The sequence below is a fragment of the Drosophila novamexicana genome, unplaced genomic scaffold, assembly GCF_003285875.2.
Source record: "Drosophila novamexicana strain 15010-1031.04,08,12 unplaced genomic scaffold, DnovRS2.1 tig00000877-arrow-arrow-pilon, whole genome shotgun sequence".
Taxonomy (NCBI): Eukaryota; Metazoa; Arthropoda; class Insecta; order Diptera; family Drosophilidae; genus Drosophila; species Drosophila novamexicana.
The window spans coordinates 2172255-2194308 of NW_020824831.1; the positions used below are offsets into that span (position 1 = coordinate 2172255).

At 36.3% G+C, this 22054-nt stretch overlaps 4 protein-coding genes across 5 annotated transcripts; 2 read left to right on the forward strand and 2 right to left on the reverse strand.

Annotated features, from left to right (window-relative positions):
- Window positions 1-1105: 1105 nt before the first annotated feature.
- On the reverse strand, window positions 1106-3411 carry LOC115765075 (peroxidase). Its single transcript, XM_030708451.1, has 5 exons — window positions 2093-3411; window positions 1693-2032; window positions 1438-1636; window positions 1266-1371; window positions 1106-1187 (listed from the first exon to the last, which is right to left on the reverse strand). The coding sequence occupies exons 1-5, from the start codon at window positions 3409-3411 to the stop codon at window positions 1106-1108; spliced, it is 2046 nt and encodes a 681-aa protein (XP_030564311.1).
- Window positions 3412-4836: 1425 nt separating this feature from the next.
- Window positions 4837-13449, reverse strand: LOC115764919. 2 transcript variants are annotated; one of them, XM_030708223.1, is made up of 13 exons: window positions 13357-13449; window positions 13046-13181; window positions 12857-12967; window positions 12623-12782; window positions 11653-11688; window positions 10834-10963; window positions 9560-9808; window positions 8692-9504; window positions 8457-8628; window positions 8231-8402; window positions 6741-6866; window positions 5537-5681; window positions 4837-5464 (listed from the first exon to the last, which is right to left on the reverse strand). In XM_030708223.1, the coding sequence occupies exons 1-13, from the start codon at window positions 13443-13445 to the stop codon at window positions 5236-5238; spliced, it is 2568 nt and encodes an 855-aa protein (XP_030564083.1). In that variant the 5' UTR covers window positions 13446-13449; the 3' UTR covers window positions 4837-5235. The 2 variants fall into 2 exon arrangements, 1 of the variants encoding a protein (XP_030564083.1); XR_004018063.1 differs by lacking the exons at window positions 4837-5464; window positions 5537-5681; window positions 6741-6866; ... (3 more) ...; window positions 9560-9808; window positions 10834-10963 and adding exons at window positions 11095-11325; window positions 11409-11579.
- An 843-nt stretch (window positions 13450-14292) lies between these two features.
- Window positions 14293-15568, forward strand: LOC115764921. Its single transcript, XM_030708226.1, has 2 exons — window positions 14293-14725; window positions 14790-15568. Exons 1-2 carry the CDS (start codon window positions 14333-14335, stop codon window positions 15360-15362), a joined length of 966 nt encoding a protein of 321 aa, XP_030564086.1. The 5' UTR covers window positions 14293-14332; the 3' UTR covers window positions 15363-15568.
- Window positions 15569-16727: 1159 nt separating this feature from the next.
- Window positions 16728-21283, forward strand: LOC115764978 (protein PAT1 homolog 1). Its single transcript, XM_030708305.1, has 5 exons — window positions 16728-16820; window positions 17008-17740; window positions 18596-20118; window positions 20186-20431; window positions 20499-21283. Exons 1-5 carry the CDS (start codon window positions 16776-16778, stop codon window positions 20775-20777), a joined length of 2826 nt encoding a protein of 941 aa, XP_030564165.1. The 5' UTR covers window positions 16728-16775; the 3' UTR covers window positions 20778-21283.
- The last annotated feature ends 771 nt before the right edge of the window (window positions 21284-22054 follow it).

The following is a 22054-nucleotide window of genomic DNA, read 5'->3' on the forward strand; positions in this document are numbered from 1 at the left end:
TTGTTAGTATTTCGCCTAAAACCAAATGTGTCGCGCGTCAGAATATCATTAACCCACATTTAGAAACTTAAATGAAACAAGCCAAGTATAATCAAGCCGCAAGGTCATAGCGAAAGTTAAAGGTTAACGGTTTTTTTTTACTTATATTACGCAAGACCCAGATTTAATATTAAATACAATTCACTGCCTGTAATTTCAATATGTCAATTGGTACTTATATACTAACTCAAAACAAATGTTCCAGTAAAACAAGTAAACGTGCTTTAGTCGAAGGCAGATTCCCTTCTTTTAAGAACACCTGAACGCAAGCACACACTCCGGAACAAGCTATTGATATTTTCAAACAAACCTAACCCGCGCGTGTCGTACAAATATTATATAAATTTAATCCAATTTCAATAGGTCTTAACCAAGTTAAAATTGAACATCGAATTCGTCAACTAATATTATTTTTATATAATATTTTATTTTATATTATTACGCATAACACATAAAAGGTGCACATCGTATTGCGCGTTCGTTGGCATGCTTTGGCCAAGAAAATACAAAAAAAATTCCGCTAAGTCTCCGCAGATAAGCTCAGGATCCAGATATGCTCCGCAGTGTAGTTCTGGCAAGCAACTAAGCTAACTAAGCGAATACTCCTACCCGATTGCTCTGGATCCTTGGCCGATGGTTGGTACAAGGAGCCAGTCCACTTTACTCAGTTTTGTCTGATCTAAATCACAGACTTGCAGGGTTTTCTCGATATTGACCTCGATTGTCCAAAATACCAGGGCAAAGGCGTCAATATTTTTATCTAAGAAGTTTAGTTCATATTTGTGCATATATATATTGCAGGTTTCTTAGACAACTTTAGTTCTAAAATATAGGTTAACAAACTTCATCTCAATTCCACTGCTCTAAAAATTCCTTGAAATTATAAGAATATGTTGATGTTGTGGGTATTAATCAGTTGGGCGATGAAATCTAACGTAAATGAAAGTTTTTCATACATATATCTTTTAATGTAATATAATGTTTAGTTGTTTAAGCATAAGATAATTGATGTTAGCTGTTCATTTAAAAAAGTTACTGTTATAGATTTTCCGCTGTTTTGATTGTTTTAGATAGCCAGTTGAGGGCTAAGGTCTTGCCATTTGCTAAGGTCAAGTTGAGGTATGTCGTTGCAGTTCAGTAGAACATTGCTAAAAGCAAGTGAGTAGAATGATTAATATGACATTTACAAAATCCACACAACTTAAGATCCAATGACTGCGACTTACCGAGTATTAGGAAAAATAAACACATTCGGCTGGATATAATGTAAGCTTTGAACATTGTTGCAGAACAAAGAGGCCAAAGTAACCTTGCGTATCTCTGCCAGTTGGTCTTTATGGGTGGTTAACAATATTATACAATCTAATAAATAAATAAATAGTATAAGTGATTACTCACTGCGTGAAAATCCGCTTAGATGATTTTCTCGTTCAAAAAAGAAGCGGTCCCCTCGACGTGTGTTGAGGAACTGCTTGCCCACAATGCAAAGCAAAGTAGGTCCAAATAATGAGTCAGGGACATGAAATTCAAGAGTTCCTCCCACACTCAGCTCCACATCATCTGGAGAGGCGTACAGCTTACGCAGTAATTTAATTTTCTGCAAATAAAATACGTTAAGTTTGTAATAAGCATTACCTATAAAGATTGTCCTACCTCATTAGATATTTCGGTAGCGAATTCTGACCATTCGCTGGCTCGCCGCAAACCGCAGAACTCACGAACATCATTGTAGGAAGCGAGTCCGAAGTCGCGCGCACGTTGGATATCCAACGCCTTTAGATCGGAACCGTATTCCTGAAAATCTTTCCGATTGAAGTAGTGTTTGATCTCGCGATCGATATTACTGTCGGCCCGCTTTTGCAGTTGAGTGGCCATTCCACGGACCAGATCAGCTAGGTTAAAATTGGAGGACAATAGCTGAATGGTCTCAGTACGCTCAAAAAAGTCGCTGAGTCGGAACGTCTGATTCGCGTACCGGTTAGGCGCAACCATTCTGTAAATGTATAAGAATATGCTATTCTGGGATTTTAATGTACAAGATTTCACCACTTACGAAAACCATCCGGGAACCTGGGTGTGCGAATAGCGAAAAGCGGCTGATGCAAACTCTGCGTAGGCATTGGGATTAACACCCTCATCATAGTCGTTCACAAATTCGGTTGAATCGTCCGAGTAGGGGTAAGTAAGTCCATTTAAATGCGTGTAAGTGCTTCCCAAAACAGCTACCAGATAATCATAGTAGGTGATCTTCTGATACTGTGCAATATTGATTTTGCGGGCCTCCTGGTATAAACGCTCGTCGTTGAAATGAGGGTTTAATATAGCCAGCTGCTCCGCCAACCGGTTGTGCTCACGCAGAAGAACCGTATGAAGCACGGCAATAGTAGGCGTGAAACGATTGCGTTTATCCGGCATGCTATAGCACTCACTATTAGTGCCGCATTCACCTTCATGATTCTGACTCACAGGCAACCACTGTTGGTTGTTGATGTAACTCGTAATGAGCTGGCCACCTTTGAAAAGACGAACTCGTCGACTCTGTGCTTGCGAATTGCCATAAAGTGATGACAGATCCAAAAAGGCTGTAACCACAGACAGCTTCTCGCTATAAGAAAGGCCACTCTTTGGGCAAATAGCCTCCGCGTCGGATACACTACGGGCAAAGCTGAGACATGATTTCCCTGTATTATAGGCGATGGGTCCACCTGCTGCTAGTGTGATGGGTTGGCACTGTGGATGACGAGACTCGGCGCAGCAGTCTTTGGGTGCTCCCTTTGTAGTCATCTGGCTGATATCGTGTGCGACGAACTGACCCCACTGCATAGCAGCCACCGTGCGAAACTTGTCCATCAAAGTATCCTCGCCGAACAATGAGAGCGAAACAAGTCGTGCGTTCGGAACTGTTTGTCCATGCTCCATATAGATGGGGCGCAGAAGTCGTCGGTACCTTGATGTAGCGATACCAAACTCTGGATAGAGCAAATTATTACATGCGCCATCTATGCTGCGATAATGCAAATTTTGTGTATCATTTAAGCAGTTCCGCGGTGGTATGCCACACTTTATTAGCTCAAGAGATCGCTTTTCATCTCCCCGTAAGTTCATCCAACTACTGGGTCCAGAATTGATGCTATACTTGGGCAAAATGCTTTTTAATAGATCGTCCAGGTTATGATCCGCGCTCGCGGTAGACCGCACGTCATACGGATCGCTACTTCTCTTCTTTCGACCAGCGGATTCTTGCTGTGATCCCAAAGTATCAAAATCCAACGCATCCAATTGGCTAAACGGGCAACCTGTATGTTGGTTGTTCGCCTCTGATGCGCTGATCACCGACAAAAACAGACCAACAACCGCAGTGAGTACTCTCATTGTTATCAAGTCAAGCCAATTATGATGCACTTTCACCAGAGACTCTGCATATATACGGCGCATCATCGGCTAATGTTTTGAGTTTTCGCACGATCATCAAGTCCCAACAGTCGTGTCATGCACATAATGGTATCTTCCGCATAGTAAAGCACGCACGTGATAAATTCTTAGTTTGATGGCAAAGATTAAACGAAATGCATGATTTCCAGAAAAAAGATAACAAGTACACCAGAACAAGATAACAAGTAGCACTTTCACTTCGTGTCGTTTATACTTTGCAATTCTTTCCGCATTTCAGGGGGCTTCATAGATAAATATATATTTGCTATGCAAACTTATGCATACCTATATATATTCCAGTATGTTTGTTCACCCATTCGATTGAGTATCGTCGATCGCTTGTGCCTTATTAAAATTGTATGATACATTAAGTTTATAATTGAAGATCTAAGATGATGTTACGATAAAAAAATTTAAGAAAGCATCACGTTCCTATTAAAAAAATTAAGCAGTAAGTCCAAATAGTTTAGGTAGTTCAAAAAGGTAATGCATATGTGGACATTTTCAAAAAACTACCACTAAACTTGAAAGGCTTTTTACTTTAAACTAGTCAGAGTGCTCTAGTCGCGAGAGACCCACTAGGAGATGCCGTTGTAAATATTTAAGCTTAGATATACAAAAACGAAGATACACACACATGATATACTAAACGAATAACATAAATATAAGCGCTATTGTTCGAACTGAGAGATTGAGTAGATATTAAGCAAATTGAGAAGTTATTAAGATAGCAAGTGTGATCAAGGAGAGTGCTCGACTGGGAGATACCGTTACAAGCATTCCAACTTCCATGCACACACACCTACGATCAGGATTTGATTTCAGCTGCTATTGATTCTGTTCTTGACGCGATCATATGGCTAGTCAGACATGGAAATGTATGTTTACCTTCAGGAAATTACGTGACGTTTGTTTACATTTATTATCAAGGACAAGTGTGTTTATGTTAATATTAATGTGTGTGTGTGTGTGAGTGTGTGTGTGTGCGTAAGTGGACGCTCATGGGGAAGGGGTGGCGGGGGGTGTTATTCTTACATTTGTGTCTCTGTAGGTATGTGAGAGAGACGCTCATAAGAAAGGGGGAGTGGGAGGTGCTATGTTAATATTTATATGTGTGTGCGTAAGTGAATGTTCGTGAGGAGGGACCAGGGGGTCGTATGTTTGCATTTCTGTGTGGGAAGCAAGATCACATAGAGGAGGGGAGTGACGCATGCGACGGGAAGGGAGAGGAAGGGGAATTGGGTGGCCATGAGGAAGGGGATGAATTTCTTATCTTTAAATAAGACACAAATATTGTTAGTTCTTTTGATAAAACTTTATTAAACTTATTGTAATTAATTTTTAACATTCGTGTGAACCATTAACAAAAAACGCTGAAACGGGTCCACTAAGCACAAGCCCATATTATGATCCCTCAATCAAAAGCGGCGACAACGGCATAAGAACTAATTCAAAAGGATAAATATAGTTTTGTCGCCAAGGTGCTTTAACGCATATGTGAAAGGCTAAAGACCAAAGCAAGAACGATCATTTTCTTTTGTTGCCAGTTGCCAGTTATGTGATTGTTTTTTTACAAACGACCTGTTGTCGATTGGCTCCTTCAGTACCACTGAGCATTAGGAAGATAATACTTGCGACCACTTCTTGTCAATTTGATTACTCCTTTTTGTGTATGCTTTGTGCTTTATGTGCTTAAATTTTGTTTCTATGGTTCATACCGCATCAAACCTCATTTTTATCTGTGCATTGTATCTTATGAACAAGCTAAATTGTTTTCAAAAATTTTTGCAATGACACTGACATTGTAAGGTTAGAATTAATTATTTTCTTCCATTTATAATACTGCGTAAAACTGTCCACGAATGAATTATGCTTTTCGATATCATCTCTATATATGTCCAAATAAGCACCTATATTGCTTAGAATGTGCCAGGTTATTGCCAATAACATTTTGGGATAGGTCGGATTTACATCCAAACAGCAATTACTAAAACTGAAAAAGTATATGTATATATTTCCATGTTCATAGAAACTTGATAATCAAAAATCCATATTGGGTACTTACATAGTCTCAATGTATCGTTCCATAATTTTCTGAATAGTCTTTAATATCCTTACAAAAACATCTTTGTTTAATTGATCATATTTCGCGTAAAAGTAATCAGAACTTTGCAGCACAAAAATTATATCGCAGGCATGGTTTAAAAAATCTAATGTGAAAATAAAAAATTAAAATAATTTAAACTCTTATTTTTTATGAAAGTTTATTTTGAATTGATACAATCCTACTATCATTTAATACGCTTCCTACATAAACCTTGTTTCACATTGTTCTTCTCTTAACCAATACATGGTCTTGGACCCTGAACCCATTGAAAATAGGTAAAGAGGTTAACCAATTTTGAACAACTGTATTTATAAGGCAGAAAGAACCATCTCCGACCTCATAAAGTAGATATTCTTCATCAAATTCTATGGTCGAGGCAATCGAAATTTGACATGCAGTTTACATGACATGAAGTTTACATAAGTCAATATATTTAAATTTTTTAACTTGGACAAAATAGTTGGATAGTTCCCATATATATTCTGATTTATTTGATTTTGGAGGACAGTATCCAATCTTAAAGGCCCAAGCTCTTACAACCTACGAGATAAGCCCAAACAACCGAATTTTAATATCAATAATTATAGAAATAAATATCGATTATTATGGAAACGATCCAGCTATATTTCGTCATGATATGTGTCACTCATAGAAGGACACATCGCCGTCGCCCTAATGTTTATGTATTCTAGATCACGATCAACAGCCAAATTCGTATAGCCACATCCGTCTGTCCGTATATTTCTGGGCGAACTAGTCTGTTTTAAAGGAATCGTCTTGAAACTTTGTCTGTGTCCGATTTTCTGTTTCAAGCAGTACCCATGTGAGAACCGACCGAATCGGTCCAATATAATGAAGATATCTTGATAATGCTTTGCATTTATTAATTTACTTATGCTCCTCGGACCACTATATCTTACAGCTGCCACAGAAATGTTGGTCGAAAACTATGTTTTTGTATAAAAAACTTTTTGTGTTTTAATCCCATTTAAATTTGTAACATATATGGAGTTAACGTTTGGCTCCTAATCTCCCAAAAAAAAGTAAGCTTGTAAATTTTAGCGCCGTAAAAGCTTCCCTTGTCTGTTTCATTTGAACAAACTTTATCTCTATAACTCATTAAATGAATAGATAGTATAAAAATAAAACGAAAGCTACAAACCATTCGATGTGAGAAACTCGATGAAACTTAGGACGCCCGATAGACGAAATGCATTTCCTTCAGAAAAATGCATAGTAACATAACTGTTGTATGTGCCATACAAGATTGTTAAATCGCGTCGTGTAGCTGCCAAAAGAAAAATGTAAATTAATAAATCATGATTCTTTTTAATATATGTAGTTGCTTGTGGCTGTATAAAAAAATAAGAAAAATCGTTGCGATTGGGGTTAAACTAGCTATACAATACCGTGCTCAGATGTAATAACAGCTTATATACGCGAATTGGTTAATATACAAAGCTTAGTGGAATCATTCGGAGTGGGGACATCTTTGGGACATACTCAGCAACCATGCAAACTTTGAAAAGCCAACAATAACGAGTCATCAGAAACACATTCTAAATGAATTTATTTGCACGCAAAATAACATAAGGCGTAAATTGGAATTTGTTTGGCAAACAGCGCGAAGCCGATCTGTGAGTAAATATCCCATAGCTTGGTCAGCAGTTATGACGTGGATTTAAAGCAATACACAATTTGGCTGACAGACAGACCTTTTGTGTATTCTACCCAACCATACTGTCTAAGGTGCTTTAAAGTGATCGTAGTCTGATTTACTACTTAACTATTACTATAGATCAACACTCTGTTAAATATCCAAGCATTCAAATGTAAACACAAACATAAATCAAAAACCATGATTGGTCAAAGCTGCTGGTGACCGTCATACTTATATACGCTACGCAAGTAGTTCAGCCACCAAAGTGAACGCTACGCAAGTAATTCAGCCACCAAAGTGAACGGACCTTGTGTACTTAATAACATATGAATGAATTCAATACGTAACATTACTTGTGCCTGTAGACATAAGAACACATGCACTTGCATGAGAACGCCGCCATTCTCCTTTTGTTTCTTTATATTTGATCCAATTCAATAAATGCTTGATAATAAAAAGATGACCTTTGGAATACATTTTCAAATACTTCTTCAATATAGAGAGTGCTCGACTCTGTACCCTCTGTACTCCTTCGTCAACACATATAGGACCACGCTTTAAATTCTTCAAATTATAATATATACATGCATACATATATAATATAATTTTTGTCCTATCTTCATGAAATCAAGTGCAAAAATATGACATTCAACTGTGTGTATATACCAAATCACAAGGAAATTGATAATCATAATCGGACACACCCGAAAAAACCACTTATTCGCTTAATCAATATTGGAAAGTTAACTTTAGAACCATACCCTCATAAATAAGTGGATAGTTCCAATAGTTTTATTTACTATGTTTATATCTATAGGGTGGCTGCGGGGGGTGACGATAGCTATAAAATGAAAAATACTTGACCTGTGTATACTATTCTAAATTCAACATGTTAAGGTTAGTGACTCTAGCTATTGTTCGGGTTCGGTTCGGGGTATAAGCCGAACATTTGGTCATATGAAAATTGAAATATATTGAAATATATTACATACTTTTTGGATTTGATATCTTGGTACGTATCTCAGTCACAATAGTTGATACAAATGTGGTATATTGCTCAAAAAGTTCAGAATAAGTTATTTGGCATTGCGGGCATTTACCAAGAGCAGGTGTTATTACTGTCTCCTTCTCGCAGAAGGCACAAAATATACCATGGCGATTATTCTAAAATTGACAATAGTGTTAAGAATAGATTGAGACAATTTTATAATTTCTTACAATTGATTCGGCCATAGTTTGGCTAGAGCATGATTCCCTTTTGCAGTGTTCCATGACTTCTAAATACGATGTGTTTTTCAATTTGTTGACAGAATCAAGAGTTACTGTCGACTCTACATCAGCTCTTAGATTCATGGCGGCCATTAATATTAATTCACCACTATTTGGGTTTCTGTGAAATTGACTTATTAATATTTGAATGTTTATAAAACGAAATCAAAACATCTTAAATTACCTGCTCTCACAGTTTTCAAAACCAAAATTTGTAAAACTTATTACATTTCCACAAATTGTTGTAGTTTCATGTCGCCGACACCCATCAAAGCAAAAATAATCATAGAGAAACTTATGAAAGTATTCTGCAATGTTTGAGAAAAGTTTGCAATCCATTGAGGTATTCAACTTCACAAGACATAGCTCGATATTATTCGAAGCTTTTGCTTTAACATCATTTAAATCGCCAACAGACTGTATCTTAGCGTTCTTAAGACATACAATAGAAATTTTATAGATATAATCAGAAATTGTTTGAGGTTTGTAGCTTTTAGAAAATAATCCTTCTTGATTACTCGAATGCTTAGTCGACGAAATGCGCTTTTGCAGCCTATTATAACAATTCACAAAATCTAAGTGGGCGTTAATAGAGTGATAGCTAAATGCATTCGCGTTAATACGTGAATCAAGTGAGCCTTGGTGCTCAAGAAATTCAAAGCTTGCAGGCAATTTCTGCTGGTATTGAAATTCATTTCTTTGCGAATTTAGTGTTATGTGAACATTCAAACGCATTAACAGTGCTGCAATAAGCTTAATGGTTTCAATTTTTGGCATTTGAAGTTGAGAGAAAATTCTGTCATTGATATCTGTATCATTATACACGAAAACAGCCAGTCGAAAACCAGTTGTTACAAGCTGACGCCACTTTTCCGCTGTCAGTTGATTGCAGTCGGGTTGACAGGACAAGAACTTTGCGATAATAGTGTGGTTTGCATTGTCAGCCTTTGAATATTTAACAATGAAATCCCACGCAGAATCTGCATTCCGGATGGCTCTACAAAACAAATCGTACAAAAATACATTTAATTGGTAATAAATGTAATACTCACCCATGCTTCTGGGCTAAGCCTGTTAATGCTGCTGACAAATATTTTGTGGCTTGTATAAATATTTTAAACAACAGTGTTGCTTCCAGCATCTGTATTATTCCAATTTTGTAGCCATAACATTCAGTTTGGTGTTCTTCCCAATCGGATTGTATGCATTTTAAAGAGCAGTACGTCTTGTAACGACATTCGGTACATGTGTACAAATGATCTCGATAAACTCCACACACTTCGCAATTCATAAACGGTGTACTAAATTAAAAAGAAAACAAATCTTGTTAGATAAGATCTTTCTTAGCAATTGCGCTATGGGTATATATTCCATCACAGCCTGTTCGATTCATCCCATATTATTTTCAACAAATTAAAAATCAGGCATATATTATTTCTTTCTTAAAATTTATTTATTCACTCAACGTAATCGATTATTTTTTTGTGTGCAATATTTTTTGAACATTTAGCCATAATCATAAAATTTGCTTATGATCTTCTGATATTTGTAACGCTTCTGCTAAACGCAACTTTGATGATTTTGACAATTTCTCTATTTACGTATCTTTGTAGATTATGCACTGATTTCTATTCAATCTGAAGGAGCAACTCTCCAAAATGCTAAAATGGAAATATTTTACTTCCATAATATGGATATCCTATTCTGCGCTTGAGGCTTGGTCCAATATAGTCTGTATGTCCTGGCCGACTGACGGATGACCACCGCATAACCCAAGCCGTAAGAACAGAGAAACGGAAGTTACCTTAAGTGATATCTTTGTTCAAGTTCATTTGAGACTTGTTTGGGGGGAAATGGGGGACAATGATTATATTCAAAGCACTTAATGAATACGTGTTTTAGCGATTTTGTATACTCCAACAGCGTGCCACTAGCAGGAAGCTGTACCCAAATCAGAATAATGTATAGAATACAAATCATAATTTTTAAAGAATATTCACATTAAAAAATCGCTTTCAATAAAAATATCAACTAAATTTTGGGTTTCCCCATGATGCTTTTATTCGAACTGCATTAGGCGAGATTCGACTTCCCTAATTTTCAAAGTCGGTAATTGCTTTAAAAAATACGAGTAAAAGTAAAAGGTATGGAATGCCCGGTTAGAGGACTGCCTAAACCTTCATTTACTGACGGAGTCCATGCAGCATTCGTATTTTTGCGTTTTTGGGGGAAGTATGTTTGTGAATCTCGCTCCATTTTTTATTCTACTCGGGCATTGCCGATTTCAGCGTATTTCTTAAATTAAATTTAGATTACAGGTGCTTACTTGTAAAATTTCGATCCGTTTAGCGGCCCAAAGCTGACACCTTCTTTATTAGTTTTGTACTGTATATTCCTTGGAGATTGTTTAATTTCTTTTTTATATTTTTCCAAATGCTTTAAAAACGTCTGCAATTCTAGATAAAGGTATTAAATTCCATTAATTATTGTATGATAATTATTATTGTATTTATTTAATATGCTTACTTTCAACTTTTGAGCATTTGTTTATAAACTTTAATTTGTTGTTCACCTCGTTTTTATAAACAGAATTTTAAATGGTAGTGAAAATTCATTTAAGATATATTCCTCAGCTTTCGGAATAAAATGGACTTCCAACATGCCAAATTAATTACCCCGAATAAAAAGTGTGAAACACGTCTTAAGTTAATTTTCAGACAGATCTTTGGAAGTTAATTTCAACCCGAAACTTCGCTAAAATTTTGACCCCCTTTTACACCGAGGGATGGATTTTTTAAATGTATTGGCACAAAGATCGCTGAAATTTATTTTTAAACCGTTCAATAGGTAATCAAAAAAAAAACTTTCTAAGCGTGCACTCACAGCACATATGGTACTTACATTGTATACTACATGCAAAACAAATTTCTGAAGTTCACCTTTTTTATAACTTCTAAATAATGAAATTAAATTTATTAGTTAGACTCAATCTGACTCAGTAAGCAAACAAAATCAATGAGAAGAGCATAACTTCTTTTGTAAAAAACAAAAAAAAATCGTTCACGTTAAAATCTGCAGAGAATAAGAATTTACAGTGTACTTAACGATCATTAAAAATTATTATTTATATATTTTTAATATTTACCGAAGTTTTCGCGAAGCAAATTTGCTGGCAATTTACCTGTAAAGAGAAATCAAAGTAAATAGTGGTAAAAAACAAATACATAAATTAGTCTGATCGAGAATGACCGGCCAGAAGATACACTCTACAATAAGGTTCATAACATACCTCTCTTAGTAACGAGTAGAGAGACAAGGTTTGATTAGCACTTTTGACATGGGCATGGTCAAAATTGCATTTACAGTCAAATTGGGTTCACACAAGCGTTACACCACCGAGATTGGAGCAAGTACTCGTGGCACTATAGGAGAGAGTTGTGAATCTTGTGTTTTAATTCTTCCCTTGGTCCAAACATTTTTTTTAATGTTTTTAGTTACTAACAAATATAATGTCTTCAACTCTTAAACGTTAAAAATACTTGAAACTGGGAAAGAGATAGGCATCTGCCGAAATATCTGGAAAATCGGCAACTTTTTCATACAAAAGCTCATTTTTCGACCAATTCTGGCTATAAAGATAAAGTAGTTCCTTCGGACTGACATTGACAATAAGAAACTTATACTGATTTTTACATTTTCATTAATTAATTATTAAAAGCGGAGTTTGGTCACGATATGTTGATAAACAAAAAAGTTGTTCGCACAAGACCTTAATTTTCGACTGACCTCACATAAGACAGCTGCATGATTTAGTGGTCCGAACTGGCCGGAAGGATCTATGCAATGTTTTAGGACAATAGCTTGAATAGAAACATAAGGATGGACAGACAGACCGACATGTCTATATCGACTAGGACATCTACATACTGAGCTTAATCAAAATTTGATATATCAAGCTTTTAGTTTTTTAAATCAGTTAATTTACAATTCGGAATTAATTTATATCTCGTCGTACTAATAGAGAAATATATATACTTAATCTGTTACATATGCACAACTTCATTCGTTTTATCTCATTTTAGCTTAAGCGGATATAAGAGTTTACATATATTTACCCAAAACTTCCTCCAATTGACATAAATGAAGCCTAGCATCGGGCATTTTTCTCATCAAATACAAAGACAAGCATAATAGAGTTTGTACGATTAATATTCCTTCTGTTGTCATAAGTTTGGGGTTGAACCGCTTATAATATTCCAAGTCGCTCCTTGCCAACTGAAAGTATACATGGTACGTACTTAAACATTCAGCCAAATACTTGGCAAGCTATTTCCATTTACGATACAGACGGGATACTTCTGGATTTGCACAAAGTAGACGCTGCGTGCCAAAAGTGCATCTAGAAATACCGTCGTATTGGTAGGAGTTCGAGAAATAATTTTATTGAGTAATTGTAGTCCCTGAAAAGATTACATACAATGCATTAACGTATAAAAAATTGAAATAACTATGTGCTTATTTGTGAGGATATCACTTACCTTAAGTGACGTCTTAATGTCGTTTGACTTAACAAATTTACTGGCCATGTTTAGCAAATTTTCCGAATCTTTGACAATGCCATCGAAAAATGCGTTTGATGCATTTTTAAGTATAAGCACAAATAGTTCAGATTCACTTCATGGATTGAAAGAAATAAAATGTTTGTAAGTATATTTGCATATCTTTATGCATATGTATGTATGTATATGTAGATTACTGCATATTTATCAATGTATGTATATGAATGCCTACTTATGCACATTCATATGTATTTACCTAGTCATAATGCCCACAGTTTAATAATACTTACATCAGATTTTGCGGACATGTAACACAACTCATGGTTTCAAAATCGTCGTCCCGCACGTCCGTCAAAATGGTTAAGTACATCTTATCCATTGCCACTAACAACCTGCAAATAAATACTTTAATTTAGCGCGTCGTGGGTAACGATAAGTGTGACCGAATCGAACCAATGAAATAAAAACTTAAACAGATTTTCCTTTTACAAAGGCTTTTATTATTCTCAGCAGCAGTATATGCCGCGCCGAATAGCCCGTTGAATCAAAAGTTATTCAAGTAACTCTTTATTTAAAAATATTAAATCATATATGAAATATCAAATATGCATTTTCAGTGAAGCTTATCTCCATTAAAAGGTTAGTTATGTAGGTTGCTATAATGTTTAAATAAATCTTTTTTTGTATTTATTTTAGGGCGCTTCTTTGTAAAAGATATTGAATTTTGAACGAATTTTATTAAAAGAAGTCAACTTATTTGATTTTTGAGGTTGTTTCAACATTTACTTTGTATAAGAAACCACAAACTTGGATTTCTATGGGTTTCTTTTCTATAAATTTTGTTTTACAACCAAAAACTATAAGATATTTCAACTATCGTCAAATTTAATTCGAGCATTATGGTATTATTATTTTTAACGTTCACAGCTTAAAACGAATAATTAAAATATTTGTTAAATAAGATATTCTTTTTTAAGAAATACAAATACAAATCTTTTACTGTGAAGACACATTGGCTCAAAGCATTTCATTTTATTTGTACATCGAATTTTAAAATGATTAAAAAATGAAAATTATGCCCGAAAGTAAATGAATAGTTTTCATAATGGTACTAATTTCACTTTTGTGTAAGGTAACATGCATATTCAAGAATACCCTTTATGTTTTCTGTGATTTGTATGGCAGCCCTATTTTTGTACTTACCAACACTACGACTATTATTAAAAAAAGTGTTCACTATATTAAGTTGCATTAAACAATAACAATATGAAAAGAAAAACAAGTGAAATCTGGTGCTTCTTTCGGGCAGTTGATGACACATTTGCCCTGTGTAACATATGCAAGGCCAAGTTGTCCTACAAAACGACAACAACCAATTTAAGTAAACACATGAACAGAATGCACCCAAACGCAAATGTTTCGGGATCGGCACAGAATCGCAAGTATAAAATGATGCCCCAGCTGAATGATCGCCATCGAGGCAAACCTCGAAACCCTGCGCAGGAGTTAATATTACTTAACTTCATAAAGAAACATCCCGTTCTACTGCAAAATCCTTCATGGGACACGCGCAATGCATTCGAATCGCTTTGGGACCAACTCACGTTGGAGCTAAATGGTAGTGGACCGCCACAAAAAGACGTGGCGACTTGGAAAAAGGTAAGGTGTTTATTTTATCGTAAGTTTTTCTTCTTCTTATTTACCTGCGATTCTTTTTGCATAGGCTTTGAAGGACTGGAAAAGATTTATAATCAAGAAAGTGGAAAAAAATGAAATGCACAATATTCCCCTAGCAACCGGTCTAAGCTCCGCAGAGGAAACTATAGCTAGTTTGTGTCGTTTGAACGATGATGTCAGCCAAATTATAATGAATGCATCCGAGGATGACCTACAAGACAATTCCAATGCTACATTTGACATGGAAGACGTCGAAGACGTTGTGCCTGAGGAGGAAGATCATAGCGCTCTGCAAGATGCTTCCGGATTCGCCTATGAGCCAGAAGATTCAAAAGCCGAAATTGATATTGACCCACTTTTCTTACAGAGTGGCAAAAGTTCGAAATTTGGGGCGAGAGCCATTAAAAAAGAACTTGAAATAATGACTAAACAAATCAGTTTGGTCAGTGATGTTGCGAGCAGTACGCAACTAGCGCTAAGTGAATTTTGCGCGCTTTATAAACAAAAATTAATTGAAAACAAGAGGCACCACTCAGTAATTGAGCAATTGATGGCGGAAAAAATAGAATTAAAAAAAAAGCTCTTGGAAATTGAGCAACGGAAATTGTCGCTGAAATGACGAGATTTTATCTATCAGTTACCAATATAATTTTTTGCATATAATTAGAAAATAATTAAGGTGAATTTCATGATACGCCTTTAAGTAAGTAGTTTGTAATTCAACATGTTGTGTCTAAATACAAAATGTTTTAAACCAGTCAATTTAGTGAAGATAAATTTATTTGCATTCATGTCAAATCAAAAGTTGCATTTTATCTTAAATTCAATATTGAAAAGTACGTTAGAAATGCGTACTTCTACCCGTTATTTAAATAAGTAATGCGATGTTCGTAACGACAAACGTACAAAATAATAATCTATGCACTTCATGGCATAAACTATCCGAAACTTCGTGTCTGATGTATGTATTTAATTCGATCGGATTGAATTCTTTGAATACATGATTTATTTTAATTTTTGTTTTAACTGCCAAATATGAAACTTGTGATAAGTACCACAAGCAATTAATACTTATTTGTTATTCTCCTCTTTTGTTCTATCTTTTGAGAACGTACTATCTCGTACACATCTCTATTAAGACAGTAAGATGTTTTTCTGTTATTCAAATTAATTTTCACACATTTCGAAAAATCGATGCACCCTAGTGGAAATGGAGGTGGAAGTTTTGGTGGAAGAAGTTGCGGGTTCAAATACATTTCCAAGGATTTGTATAAAAATTGATGTGAGACGTAAAATTAATTATCTCAGATCTTTGAGAACATTTGTTTGTCACGTGTTTCACACTTTTCTCAAAGTCCGTCCCTTTTTGATGATAAATGCGGCTCGAAGGTTGTAAGCGCAAAGTTTAAAGTTTCGTCCGATCGGGCTCAAACTCATTTACAAAGATCTTTGTGAACATTTACTTGACATGTTTTAGTGAACGAAAGTTTTTACAAGCTTATGCAACTTTTAGTTTTTTATTCGATGGACTTTAAACATATTTTCAACTATCCATGTAAAATATAACTTTAGACGTGGAGCCCAATTTAGTAATATACGTATAGACTTAAATTCTCAACGAGCGGGAAATGGGGGAAAAGGTTACAAATAATATTTTAAAATTTTAACAGCGCGCCAAAGAAATTGAAATATTAATTTGAATAATGCAGAGTAGCGCTAAAAGAAAAACACGGATTTTCCTTATTTTTGACCACAGCGCTTTAACAGTAAAAAGTTTCTAACCAACTAAAATACGCGGTTTTAACCATTTTCCATGGATACAGGGTATATAAGGTAAAAATATATTGTTATCGCAAATTATTTCGCAAAATTTATCGATATGCACATGAAGGCGATAGTTGTAACATTGTAAATAAATGTGGATGTGGCCTGTGGATGGTGTGGATTGCATTCAACTTCTTCTTCTCAACTTAACCATTCATGGTGACTGACAAGTCATGATAATTTTTTATAAAACAAATAGTTTTTCGCAATGGACGATTCGTTTTTCGGGTTTGATACAACTACAGGTGTACCGGTAAGAAATTTAATGGATAACAAGTATAGTAATGTACCCAATGTAAAGGAAGCCATAGACTCGTTTTCGGCGAAAATCACAATCGTCTGGAAACAGAAAAATGCATCTAAATTGCTACCATGCTTATTTTTGTATTATTCAAATGTAAAAATGTTAAATCAATTAAAATGCGAAATATAATTTATAGGATGAAGATGGCAGTGACGGGCGAATTGCAGAGCCCCCGGAAGAAGAATACGACGCTCTTAACGATGAAACATTTGGCTCGGCTATAAATGGCGACTGGGAAGAAGCCCACGAAACGCTTGTCCTACTCGGAGGCAATGGCGAAAAAGCTCGCAAAGGGACTGACTTCACGGATCACAGCCAGAGCGGCAATGGCGCTTTCCAGAGTCAGCATCAGCACATGCACCTGCGTGGGTTCCAAAGCGGAAGCATTGACGACTCGGACTTGGAACTAAATCTGTCGTCAATGAAATTGGATGACGTTGATGTAAGTTCGTTCGGAGAAAGCGATGGAAACAACCGCATCAACTTGGACTCGGGCGTTTGGACAACTCATCCCCCCTTTCCAATACCGAACAATCAACAGCTTTTTCGAGATAACTTTCGCAGCGCATTTAAATCCCAACCACAGACAACCGCAAACACAGGCACACAAATGAAGGCATTACATGAATCAAATGCCAATTTTGGATTACCCCCCATGCCACCATCCGCTTCGGCTAAAATCTCGACGCTTGAGGACATTGAACGGAATCTAATCATTCAACAGGCAATACCCAAACAACAGATACAACATCAGCAGGTGCAACCTTTGCACCAACAGGACTTCAGTCTGGGCAATCGCCAGCATGTGGTGGTAACGCCAACAATATCCCAACATCAGCAACAGCTACAAAAGCCACTGCAGCACAAGGGTAAGACTAAGTGCTTTCGTATATATTGTTTAACCTATATTGCGAAAACAATTATTTATTAATATTATGGACTTGACAGCTAATAGGCCAAATTTCGCTATAGAGTTGGCTCGGCCAAAACCGTTCTGTCATGATCTCACCCGGTCAAGTTATTTCCGTTGTGCTCTTGTTGTAAACTTAAATCTTTCAATCTACCCTTAACGTTTTTTCATTGAGTGTAATATAATTTTCTCGTGAAATATGTAAAGCATAGATGGAGTCATTTGACACACCATAAAATATACATTCATCAACAGCTGAGTTGACATAGGCGTGTCCGTCTGTCTGTTTGAATGTAAACTAGTATCTCAGCTTTAAGCGGTCGTCTTATACCATTGCATTGACTTTCAACAGAAGGAACAGAACTTTTGCAGATAGTACATATGTCGGAGCCGTTTGGATCACACCATTCTATCATAAAGCTGCCATAGAAGCAGTCGATTGTGTGTAACAAAATATTTATTTTTTTTTTTTAAGAAATCTGGATTGAGTTTCATTTATTTGTTTATCTTGGTAAAATATCAAGATCGTTTTTGTATGGCAAAATATTCTGTTATTCACGATATTTTCATCAAACTCAGCATTTCCGAGCTTCACTATTCAGACGTATCTGCAAAACCGTGAGGCAAATGTCTAAATATCGCTCATAAATATATCCTCAAAATCAGTGTTTACTGTACGCATATTGCTACTTTCTCCTAGAATATAATGAATAATTTCAAATGCTTATGCATACATAAGTTATGTAAATAGAGCTCATTACCATGATACATTTAAACAATAAGATAAAAAGATTTAAAACAAATGTAATTTTAGCACCTCCTGGATTTTTGTCTACGCCGCAAACACCGCCACCAAGGCAAAATGTTGGATTTCATGGTCCACACCCGCTGGGTGGTGCCGGTCCAATGCCGACAGCCGGCGCAGGTCTAATGCCGACGCCCCAATCACAACAGCATCAACAGTTAAACGGAATCAGTGGGAATCGTGTTCCGCCTGGATTCATATATCCAACTGGCCTGGCTACGAACCTGCCGCAACACCCATTGCTGCAACAGCATGTCTTGCCGCCCAGTTTTCCCCGTCCACTGCCAAACCCACTTTTGCCCACGGCGCTCAACAATTTTGCCATGCATCCGAGCTTTAATGCGATGCGCGCCGTTGGCATGCACCCGGCGGCCTTTATGCAGCCTATTCCGCCGCCACGTCTGCCGCCACACAATCTGCTCAATCAGCAACCCAACTCTATGTATAACATGTTTAATATGCGCCTTGTGCAGGAAATTCAGCAGAACCATCCGCTCCTTCAGAACGCAGCTGTTGCGCGTCAACAGCAGCAAAGTCGTGCTGGCGATCGCCAAAAGCAGCAGCAGCAGCAGCAGCTGCCCCAACAGCTGCAGCAACAACAACAACTAAATCGTTATGGCGGTAATCTTCCTCAGGAGGAGTTTGATGAGTACGCCAATCTGATGAGTACGCGCGATAAGCATTGGCTCATCGGAATTCAGCTGTCACAGTTAAACACGGACACACCATATATTGACGACTACTACTACACGGTGCACAGGGAGCGCAGAAACGGCCAAGTGCGTCACAGTCAGGCACATAAGGACAACCAGTTGAACCATCCACTAACGCAGCCGCGGGGCCATGCGCAGCTAATATTGGTTCAGTTAGGTAACAAAAATGGCTCGCGCAATGGCCAGCAACATCGCGAGAGGCGAAATTCGGACAACGCGAACAGCAGCAACGCTAGCGGCGTCACAAATAGTGTTAACAACAGCAATGCTCTGCCGGGTTATATCTTCTCGCCCTTGAAGTTTGAGAATTCGCTGGGAAAGCTACAGTATGGAAGTGTTACAGCGCCCCGCAAAATTATTGATGCTGATATCATGGGTAGCGATATAAGTCCAGTGGATAATGCCTTGTCGTTATCATCAACAACTGGGCAAAATGCCGATAAAACCAATGAATATCAAAACGAAGTGGTCCTGGTGCCGAGCAGCATGCGTAAATCTCGCCATATTCTGCTACACATAGAGACCCTGTATCGATACCTGCTTAAACTAGAGGACCTGGAAAGTCCCGAGGTTATGGCGACTATTATTTTGAAGAAAAAGAAAGAAAGCGAACGCATTGCCGCTGTAGAACAACTTGAAATGGCTAATAAAACGGCCGAGGAGCGTGAGGCTGAGGCAGCTAATCCGCAAACGATGAACCCAGCGCTCAAAAATAAATTCAACTATGAAATTGAGTCCCGCAATGTTTTGGTGAACAAACTGAAATCCGGCCTCACCTTTAATAAAGTTGTATCCATGATGAACGTGCGCAAGGGCAAGGTATATGATACAAATTTATGGTTTCGTATACGTATTGATGAGGTTTTCTTATTTTTGATTTCTTCAGATACTTTTACGCCGAATCATGCCATTTATTGCTGATCAGACAATACGCTGGACCGTTTGGAGTGGAGTTTTCTGTTCACTACAAAATGTCGTTAAGAAAGATCGTGAAGACGTGGAGGGTGCGCTTTATGCGCTTTATCCGGAGTTCAGAAAGCACATACACGAAGCAAATTTGGAAACCATTATCAACATTTCGGTTGCGTTTACATTGAATGACAAAAAGATGTCTGGTATTTTCTGTAGTCGCGTAAGTTAAAATGATTTGCCATTGACCCAAACTTGAGTTTAATGCTTCGCATTAACCGCACTTTTAGTTTGGCATTCTTTCGCTCGTCGGATTAATAATACGGGTCGAGGCGATTTACATTTCGGGCATTGATGAAACGCTTACTGAGGATAACCGACAAAAATGGCGTGAGTTTCTTGCACAGGTTGCTTCCTGCCTTAATCGCACCATACAAAATCAAACCATCTCAGCGGCAATTGAGTCAGATGCTATTCAGCCAATGATGAATCATTTTGCACGTTTCAAAGACTTGAAACTGGATGCGCTTTTGGCTTTAATTACAGAGGCCAAACATCAAATTAATTAAACGAAGGCATTATTTCATTTCAATTGATTTTGTAATTGAAAAGTTATATATTCCTTGTATTAGGTCTGTCATTAATGTTGGGTTATTCAGCAGTTAATATATGTATGAATTATGTATCTACATATACATTTGTGTTGTGTTTAATTTTACATATACATAATACACGCGCACAATTTGTAAAAGAACCCATGGATACACCAAGTACATATATAAATAAACATGCACATGTATGTACATAATACATGTACATTTATCACAAGCAGGGCTCATATATAAACTAACGCGAAACAATATTTAAGCAACACAAAAAAAAATGTGAATCATGTAAACAAATTCAAAATCTGTTTTTTCATCCATAGTAATATGCCCCAAAAAATTCAAAATACTTGTTATGGCATCAAACATTTTGCTCATTGTATATATGCCATTCTGTATTTAATAGTGAATACATGTCGACAGCTATATTTTATTGAGGTTTATAATATTGTACAACTATTTTATTTTAACTTGTTTGATTGGTTTACATATTTTATTTACATTTCCAATAAGTAAACTTGTGCGTAATTAAAAATTGAATAGAATTAAAATTGTTTCCAATGCACATTTATTTATTGATATACATTTATAAAGCATAACAAATTAACATTAGCGTGATTTAAAGAATCCAATTTATTTTTTGTTCATATTTACATTAACAATTTCCTATACAGTTTCGATAGTTTGTAAATATCAAGCTTATACATCCACTTGAAACATTTTAAAGCGATGTGGGTTTTTTGAAATCAAATTTGTCTCACATGCACACTTTTTTTAAATATGAAACAAAAAACGGACGTTTCTAATACAAGAATATTCAAAATTGTGATACATTTTGTGTATTTTTAAACTAAACTTAATAGAAAAGAAAGTGCATTCAGCACAGCAGAAGTGTTTTATTGCTCATTTCTGTTTTATAGAAATAAAATAAACAAAAAGCCAATTGTGAGATTCCAAACAAAATTTGTAAATTATCTTTGTTTAATGTAACCGGTTACCGCGATTAATAAGTTGTATGTTGTCTTTTTCGTATAAGTTTCAATTTATTCGTGTTCTTTGTTTCAATTTAAAACAAGATATTTTCTAAAAAAAAAAAAAAACGAAAATGTCGGCTTTTTCACAATTAAATTACAGTTTTAAGTTAATAGACCTTGAATGGGATATATTACATATACTACAGCAAGTATATGTTGTGTTTATTTAGATATTGAAAGCACTTTAATTTTTGGCATAACACGTTT